The following is an 8380-nucleotide window of genomic DNA, read 5'->3' as shown; positions in this document are numbered from 1 at the left end:
TTCATGTGTATATAGGTGATGATAGATCGTAGGATGACATCGTTAAAGGGTGTTCAGGGTTAGCGATACGACGAACATGCCGCCCTTCGCAGAGTACTTGTCCAAGCAACTCAATCACACTGAGGAGGCTTCCAAGGCATCATCAGTAGTAGTATCCTCTATGTCTCCCTTGAGGCACTCTTGGTGATTCATCTTAGGATGATGTCTTCCCGTGTGATACCTACAATGTGGGTAAATCCTCTTCCACAGCTGCCAGTGAGTGCCGAGCTCAGTCGAGTCGCGAGTCGCCGATGAGCTCATCTGCCCGCTGTCAAAGTGCCGAAGTCTTGTATCCTGAATGGGTGCAGAGGTTGATAGAAGATTGTGATGATGATGATAAGAATATAAAAGACATTGATGCGGGTCTTGACCAGCAACCGAAGCCGTCAAGACCGGCGGAATTCCGTGCGGCCGCACCTGAGTTCTCTCCCGCCTTGTCAACCATCTACTCAACATTGCAGCCCATAGGCATTTGGGTCGGTCTCAACCATCTGGCCCGCAAGATTGGGTATGCGGCTAGGGGGTGGGAGATGATATGGGACCTCGCGGACATTGGCTGGATTCAGCTCAGTGATTGTGGCCTCTACTGCCGTCTGGCGGACTCATGGGGCTCCTATGAAGCTACTGTGGATCCTGCCTTGTCATCATCATCATCGACGACTACCTCGTCGGTATCGCTAGAGTGCGGGGATATGCAGCAACAGCAGCAACACTATGGCATATACAGGAGTGGCCTCGAGGCCCAGGAGGGTTGGAGGAAGGTCTGTGAAAGGGAGGAAGATGGTGCCGTAGCTGTAGGAGGCTTGGAGCCTCTGGAGCTCCAAACCTGGACGTGGAACTCACCATCAACTCGAGGCTGCTTGGTTGACAATCCGTCGGTGATGCTGACCGGACTTCTCGAGTGAGTATTACAGATTCCGATGAATCACGTTATCATCATTTCCCACCAACTCTATTGAAGTACTATGATCTCGTTATGGAGTTACTACTCACACATAGTGTCCGTTCGTGGATTGCCGCTGCTGCTGCTGCTAGTAGTCTACCTATCATCCTGTCTCTCCTTCTCTTTCAACTGTTATGACTGCTGGACGGCAGGCATCGTTGTCGTCGTCAGCAGCAGCAGCAGCAACAATCAGAGATAGGTCTCCCATCGACTTCTCGTACGTAAGCTTATCACCATGAATATCGGTTAGTTTCAATACTAAGTCAGTGTAGCGTTCTCCCCCTCCCTCCCAGCATTACTATTCCTCTCTAGTCCTTAGGGATGCCCTATTCCGATCCCTGTAGCTCTTGCTTGAGCTGGTGCTCCTCCCAGGCGGCCTGTGTGGAGAGGGGATTGACCGCGCTCTTGCTCTGCGTTGTTGTCGCGGACGCCATATATGGTGTCCTTTCTACGAGGACAACGGTCCCCGATAGACCATTCGAGGGCCATACGATTCTTCTCAGTCCCTCAGAAGGGTTCGTATACAGTATAACGCAATGTTTGACCGTTACGTATTACCTAGGGTGTGTCGCTGTCAGCTTGCTCGTCATTGTCGTCGGGTGCACGTTCCCTATCAGTGAGGTCAGTAGCGCCCCTTGTAAGGCTGGTCAACCAATGGGCTCACGTGGGAGGGCTAAACGTGGTGGGCGGCATACACTGAAGCGTGCCAGAAGGGAAACTGATCGCATTCACAGGTGAGTCCTATTTTCATCGTCCTTCGGAACTCCCATTATCAGGAAACGAGGCCGCTATATATCCCGTAGAGTGAAGACTATGGGCGGCTGCGGTCGAGCTTGCATGACTTGCCGTTTCGATGTGATATGCAACTATGTGAAGCCGCGAGGGGAATGGGTGCCGACTCGTTGGATAAGGAGTAACCTCGACCCTCTAGGTCGTAAGGCCCTCGATAACATGATCAACAACGGGTGGCTAGAATTTAGCCCGTGTGGGAGGTACTGTAGGGCGCATTCAGAATCGGAATCACCAGTGCAAGCACCGATGGCAACAAATGAAGACGCTACATCCAACCAAGCAAAGGACGATTCTGATGTCGGTGGCAACGACTGGGACATGAACCCTGGCGATGACTTTGTTGTCGAGGATATTATGCCTGAGTCGGAATCGCGGGATGGTTGCTGCTGCCTACCGCCCTCACCAGAGGAGGAGGAGGAGTGCTCTTCTGAGTCTAGCTGGGAGCTGTGCGAGTCGCCGACTTTACTGTGATGATGGCGGAGATGATGCATGACCACACAATGTTATGAAAGTGATTCTGCTTGGACTGCCTTCTTGCTGGTATATGTCCAACGCGCTACTACCAATTCCGCTGCTGTTAATGTTATGCCATATAGCAATGATTTATCTATGTAAGGTCATTCATGTATCGTGTTATAGTACTTCTACTACTACAGCGGAACCTCACACCAAAGTTCGTGTATGTCGCACCGTCCACTCGTGCGGCTGCTGCGAAGAGGCTTCTGCACCTCCTCCACCCCAACGGGGGTAATGTCGACTGTAAGGGAGACGGTACCAACGGTGGCTTCAGTTCGGCACGATGGGATGCTCCTGCATCCCGAAGTCATAGGACAAGTAGGCCGGACTTAGAAGGCTGGGAAAAGAGGATTCGATGCAGGTGGTGAAGAACTGGGACCTGCACAGCTATTCCCTCCTCGAAGTGGCCCCCTGGATGAACGCTTCACCGGCCTTGCAAGAAAGGTAGGGGAGATGGCGCAGTGCAGGAGGGCTCTAATGGACCTGTTAGGTTCGCCAACACACTGGACATCTTCCAACTGTGCGACCCCACAGGTAAAGTTATGGGCCACTACGACCGAGGGGTATCGGCACTATTGAGGACTACACTGAAGCTTGGGGACAACAACACAGTGCCGTGTGGGCTGATACTTATGTAGTTGCAGAGGGTACTATATAGGGTAGAGTACTGATGTTAGGTATGAGACCCAAGAGCATGCTACCAATGAGTTCTCGAGGCTCCAGATGAGGTCTATGACCGAAAGGTAGTTGGGCTCCTGCTCAGTCATCAAGGGCTTGTCCCATGGCACTGGTGTAGTTACGCAGATGAGTGGCTGAATGAACTACAGCCGACTGAGGAAGGAGGGGAGCCTCAGCCTGGGGTTATACTAACAGTTCACCACTACGACCCACAAGTGACCCATCCGTCACAGTACGAGATAGAACGGAAAGATGGTATATCGAGGTCTTGCTGGTAGTCGGCGAGGAGCCCTCAACAGTGCCCTCTTCAGGTTGGTATGTGTAGTGAGGGCCCTACATGTGAAGTACTTCTGGCCACGAGAAGCGGGAGATGGACAGGTGGGCCGGCCCGGGTGCCGCGATATTGGGCATGCGATAGCTGTAGGTCATCCAGCTATCACCGGGTCAAACCTTGGGGACGGCAGATGATTACAATATAGTCACGGACCTGCAGACTTGGGAGACCGGCGAGAAGTCTAATGAAGCGCCGCAAAAGTACTCATGGATGACGTGCTCCCTACGACTGCTGTTGTGTAGGGCAGCTGAGGACGATGACCCTGAGGACTTCTTTCGAGTGCTCCCGTGGGTGAAGGACAAAACTAAGAGCGATTTCGTTAGAGCAACTTATGCATATGTCAAAAGGGACGATGCTGGCGGTGAGGGCTTGATCCCTTCACTGGAAAAAAGCCTCATTGTGCATTGCAGAGATAACCTCAGTGGTGGCGGCCGTGTCGGTGACAGGGGACGTTGACACGAAGAAGCCTGCGCGTCTGGTGATGGCCTCCCCTTATGTCGATACGGAGTCAGTACCGCGAGAGGAGGCCGAGCAGGCTCTGGACACTGTGCTTCAGCATGTCTTTGCTAAGTATCGGAGGAGCGTGTGAGGCTGGCAGGTGTAGTTATTGCATTGAGTATTCCTTTTCTTAGTGGGATCATCTTGTACGACTCGAAGGATACTTTTTATGAGTTTACTGAGGAGTCCATACTCCCGCGGCATCGGTATTGGACTGATAGAGAAGCAGGTATATGCCTTACCGCAGGTACCCCCATGTTGGTGGCGTCTGTTTCTACCCTTCTTATCGTGTTAGTCCCGGTCCAGATGCCTGTGCCTGCCCAAGAGTGCCTCCTACACTCCCCGTACGTCATACCAGCAGAGTTCCTCAGTTTTGAGACCTACTTCAAGACCCCTACGGGCTAATGACGGCCATGTGATAAGCGTTTCCGTTGAAGACACTATTCTTTGTGTTAATACTAGTACTGTACTGGCGGCCCTTTTCACAGAACCGAACGACACATGCGTAAACTCATCCTGGATACCATCGCTGGTCGCAGAGTGTCCTCAATCGTAGCCTGCATCCTCGTACTGTTGCTCCTAGAGTACATCACGTGTCGGTTCATACTTGCTAGAGTGGCGTACACTGAGATAGATTGGAAGGCTTACATGCAGGAGGTGATCGCCATGGAGTGGTAGGAGACTGGCATCACTATAGTTCAGGTTGAGGGTTGGCTGGTCGATGGCGATACGAACTACTATCATCTCAAGGGTGATACCGGGCCCTTAGTATACCCAGCAGCCTTCCTGTACTTGTACGCTATCCTGAGGTGGATAGCCGGTGGGGACGGCACGGATATCCCGGCGGCTCAGCAGGTGGCTGTTAACGAGTGCTCGTGGGGTCACGCAGCATCTCAGGTTTTTCTCTGGCTCTATCTGGTCACTGTCGCTATCGTACTCGTGTGTTTGGCGTATGCTGGCAGGAAGAAGTCAGTTACACTGGTCTACTATGCACTTGTATGCTTCTCTAGACGGACACATAGTATCTTCCTATTACGCCTTTTCAATGACGCCTGGTAGGTGTTTCAACCCCTTACTAGTCTTACACTCGCTACCTGTCAGGTGCGTTGCCCTCGTCCACTTGTCCGTCCTCCTCATGGTGGTCCTCGGCTATCGTCGTTTAGGCTGTGTGGTGTACAGCCTGGCAGTTGGTGTTAAGATGAATGCCTTTCTCTGGGCCCCGGGGATATTCGTCTTCTTATTGGGTCCGGGAGGACTCACCTGGCAGAGGGCCTTCTCAACCCTGTGCTTCGTCGCTGTCTGGTGTGGGATCCCGCAGGTCGAGGCAGTTGTTTGTGTGGTGACCAAATATGCCGTCATTTTCAGATTCTCATTGGCCTCCCTTTCCTCACCACCCATCCCCTTCCTTATCTGCACAAGTCCTTCGAGCTCTCCCGAGTTTTTTTCTACAAGTGGACTGTCAACTTCAAGTTTTTGCCAGAAGATATCTTCGTGTCTCGTGAACTCGGCATCTTGTTGCTCATCACGACAATCATGTTGTGGGCTTGGTTCGCTCACCGGCGATGGCTTCCAACTTGGTTACTACAAGATCCTCTTCTGGTACTCTACAGTAGCAACTTCATCGGCATCGCGATGTCTCGAACGATTCATTATCAGTTCTACTGCTGGTAAGTGACAGGTCGTCTACTGTTACTTCAACGTTGAGCTCTTACCGACTACATGCAGGTACTCATTCACCATACCGTACCTATTATGTCGCAGTCAGTGGACGAGGAAGGCGGCTGTAGATTTCATCATCAAGATGATCATATGGGGATCGATTGAGTAGGCATGATATTATTTGCGACCTCAGGAGTGTGCCTATAGGTACGCCTATAACGTGCCGCCCGTGCCTGAGTGTCGACATCTCCCTAAAGGAACCGACTTTTGTGACAATCCTGCAACCACATTGAGCAGTGCTCTGCTCCAGCTCGCTCACGTTGCTCTGTTGGTAGGGCTCGCGAGATATCAGATTGAGTCAAAGAGTGCGAAACTTGAATAGTTTCCGAACTTCGAGTGTCCCATTGTGTTCGGCATTCTATCTGGCATCGTGTTGGTCGGTTCGGAGCGATGGGGGGCCTTATGAAGTCATCGCATTACACCGTTTCCTATCCCCAATTTGCAACTCATCATAACGCTACTGTATGTCTCTGAATTCCAGGTCTTTAATTCCAGGTCCAGGTTTGTTATTTATATCCCTCGTATTGTCGCTCTGTAGTGTAGATGTAGTTGCCAAAACCGCACTAGCAACGCGAGATAGAACCAGCAGCAGCAGTTAGAAACATAGTTACATTATTTGGAGGGTAAACGAGCAAAGCTTTCGCCAGTAGAAACATCCATCCTGAAGTCAAGTCCAGCAGGACACACTTGATCTGCCTCAACCTTCTGCCACTCAGTCGTCGGATAGAAAGGCCTCTTCCCTGGTGGAATGGCAGCCTTCTTCCTAGAACTCTGTTCACGCTCATCGTCAGTCTCATCGCGGAAGAGATAAACTGCAAGGCCGATTGCTGCAACAACTCCACATATAACAGCGATGCTCCGTCGATGGTTATTGGAGACCTCCCAAAGTGTCATGATGGAGAGACAAAATTAGCTAAATAAACCAACAGTGAGAAAGATACGATCCACTCAAAGCAACTCATATGGGGCGATGAAACTATGGGGAACACAGCAACGAGGAATTGGCACAATCGAGGATTGAAGCTACTGCTGATTGCCGTCGACTTCAGTAATGTCCATGCTACCGCTACTCCTATCGTCAAGGGGGGTAGTGGTCAACGTAGGGTCATCATTACTAGGCACCGTCAGACCTTCAGACCCTCCTTGCCTCTGGACCAGCTTGTCGCAGTATGCCCTCAACATAGGCGCTATCAGTCTTGATCGGGCGTCCCCACCCGTATAGTATCTCTCAGCCAAGTCCAGAGGAGTCATCCTACCAGAAGACACCATACGAGGGAATCATCGAGCCACACGTCGCCGTACAAGGACAAGTTCGTTGGTGATGTTGTTCGTGCCTGGAGGAGGCTCTGGTCGATCCCGAGCTCCTTCTCGAGTGATAATATGACTTCACAGCACCGTACTGAAGTACCCTCGACTGCATAGTGCAGACAGGTCCAGCCGTAGCGGTCACTGAAGGAATTGGAGGCTAGGCGACATAGAGGCCGGCTGCTGCTACTACTACCGCTCCTTGAGAGCCTCTGGGCCAATCCTATGCAGTAAAACGTCCAAAGAGAGTGGCATGTCGTAGAGGGCAGCTGTCATGCTTAACGTTTGTCCAGCCGAATCAGGCGTGTCTAGAGAAGAGTGTGGTATACTAGGAGATGATGTGACGGAGGTGTGGTACTACGATTAGCCCACATCAACTTCCTATTTGAAAGTTGTTCAATCTTGTGACTGATGGTTTCATCGTCTTTCTTGGAAGCCATCTCAGCCATGAGTAGCTGCCGCCGCTGATCCCCAGCCTCCTTCATGGCTAGCAGGCATCTGATCCCATAACGAGATTCCTCATTGGTCTATGAATATGCGCACAGGCACCTCCATGCTGACTGCAACTTCACTACTGCCTCTAGACGCCCATGAGCTTCTCTTCGTGCTGTCCATCCCTTCCAATAGGCCGCAATAGTAACCTCAGCCTTACGCCTCCTACGCCGATCACAGAGGGGCCGCCACCAGCGCTAACAAGGGGGATGCCACCGGCCCTCGCGCTGATGGTAATACCTGTATCCTTACTGCTGCTCGATATGGCCCTAAAGGGTCTGCTAACCGCAATAGCCGCGCTTCATGGGCCGACATCTCGGACCTCCAGGCAACGATAGGGAGAGCGATGTAACACAGGTATGTAGGAATGTCGATGGAGGCGGCCACGAGCCTAACCTGAGAATCCCCATGCGGCCCCAGGATACTCAAGGAGGGCGCACCTTCGATGCGAGACTACTGCCCTCCCGGGTGATGATCCTATAAGAAGTCCACCATAAGGCCGCTATGAAGATGGTGGCGGCTGAGATAAGTACGATGGAGATGAGGAGAAGACATGATACAGCAAGGGACGGCATTAAAACAAGCAGGATAGAGTGACTGCACTGCCGTCCTCGTTGTCAGTAGCGGAAATATGTGATTCGAATATAAACCCCTGTCCACTAGATGCAACACAAGGCTTACCGATTGAAATATGCGACACTACCACTGTCGAATACTCAGCGATAAAATATAAAAATCCTCATCATCATATTGAGAAAGGAGGAAGGGCGCCTTGCACTCGGCGCATACACAACCTCCCATCATCTCCTACCTACGAGAAGTGCGAGCGTTGCTGCCGCAGGGCTGCTGCTGCGGCCGCTGCCCAGGACGGTAAAACTGGACGCCGTTGAGGCCTCCGATGAACTTGCACTCTCTGTGGACCTTCAAAAATGCCTTTACTATAGGAGTACCATCCTCCCTATAGTAATCCCCCAGAATAGGCTTGATAGCATCAGTGGCTTCTCTAGCATGGTAACAGGGGATCCTAGAATCAATGTGGTGCAGAACATGAGTGGTGCCAATTT

At 51.7% G+C, this 8380-nt stretch overlaps 6 protein-coding genes across 6 annotated transcripts in view; 3 read left to right on the top strand and 3 right to left on the bottom strand.

Annotated features, from left to right (window-relative positions):
- Pmar_PMAR023650 (hypothetical protein) overlaps positions 1–1236 on the top strand; it is a 4038-nt gene extending 2802 nt beyond the window's left edge. The window contains exons 9-10 of the mRNA XM_002785882.1: positions 58–145; positions 198–1236. Of these exons, the coding sequence (XP_002785928.1) occupies positions 58–145; positions 198–944 (835 nt within the window). The 3' untranslated portion in view covers positions 945–1236. The remainder of the gene's footprint in view (positions 1–57; positions 146–197) is intronic.
- Positions 1237–1636: 400 nt separating this feature from the next.
- Positions 1637–4234, top strand: Pmar_PMAR023649 (hypothetical protein; the record flags this gene model as incomplete). Its single annotated transcript, XM_002785881.1, has 15 exons — positions 1637–1716; positions 1759–1913; positions 1995–2136; positions 2391–2533; positions 2565–2608; positions 2652–2734; positions 2781–2924; positions 2968–3033; positions 3087–3233; positions 3280–3346; positions 3393–3502; positions 3545–3663; positions 3713–3887; positions 3935–4047; positions 4096–4234. The coding sequence occupies 15 exons, from the start codon at positions 1637–1639 to the stop codon at positions 4203–4205; spliced, it is 1698 nt and encodes a 565-aa protein (XP_002785927.1). The 3' UTR covers positions 4206–4234.
- Positions 4235–4301: 67 nt separating this feature from the next.
- Positions 4302–5841, top strand: Pmar_PMAR023648 (conserved hypothetical protein; the record flags this gene model as incomplete). Its single annotated transcript, XM_002785880.1, has 7 exons — positions 4302–4457; positions 4503–4655; positions 4698–4855; positions 4902–5044; positions 5119–5467; positions 5526–5624; positions 5667–5841. 7 exons carry the CDS (start codon positions 4302–4304, stop codon positions 5839–5841), a joined length of 1233 nt encoding a protein of 410 aa, XP_002785926.1.
- A 290-nt stretch (positions 5842–6131) lies between these two features.
- Positions 6132–6413, bottom strand: Pmar_PMAR023647 (hypothetical protein; the record flags this gene model as incomplete). The annotated part of the gene is made up of 1 exon (XM_002785879.1): positions 6132–6413. One exon carries the CDS (start codon positions 6411–6413, stop codon positions 6132–6134), a length of 282 nt encoding a protein of 93 aa, XP_002785925.1.
- A 603-nt stretch (positions 6414–7016) lies between these two features.
- On the bottom strand, positions 7017–7273 carry Pmar_PMAR023646 (hypothetical protein; the record flags this gene model as incomplete). Its single annotated transcript, XM_002785878.1, has 2 exons — positions 7017–7132; positions 7186–7273. 2 exons carry the CDS (start codon positions 7271–7273, stop codon positions 7017–7019), a joined length of 204 nt encoding a protein of 67 aa, XP_002785924.1.
- An 858-nt stretch (positions 7274–8131) lies between these two features.
- Pmar_PMAR023645 (hypothetical protein) lies at positions 8132–8340 on the bottom strand (the record flags this gene model as incomplete). Its single annotated transcript, XM_002785877.1, has 1 exon — positions 8132–8340. A coding segment is annotated over one exon (209 nt), but the record flags the coding sequence as incomplete, so codon positions are not given.
- Positions 8341–8380: the final 40 nt, after the last annotated feature.

The sequence above is a fragment of the Perkinsus marinus genome (assembly GCF_000006405.1).
Source record: "Perkinsus marinus ATCC 50983 genomic scaffold scf_1104296931952, whole genome shotgun sequence".
Taxonomy (NCBI): Eukaryota; Perkinsozoa; order Perkinsida; family Perkinsidae; genus Perkinsus; species Perkinsus marinus.
This window is presented reverse-complemented; position numbering and strand designations above follow the sequence as displayed.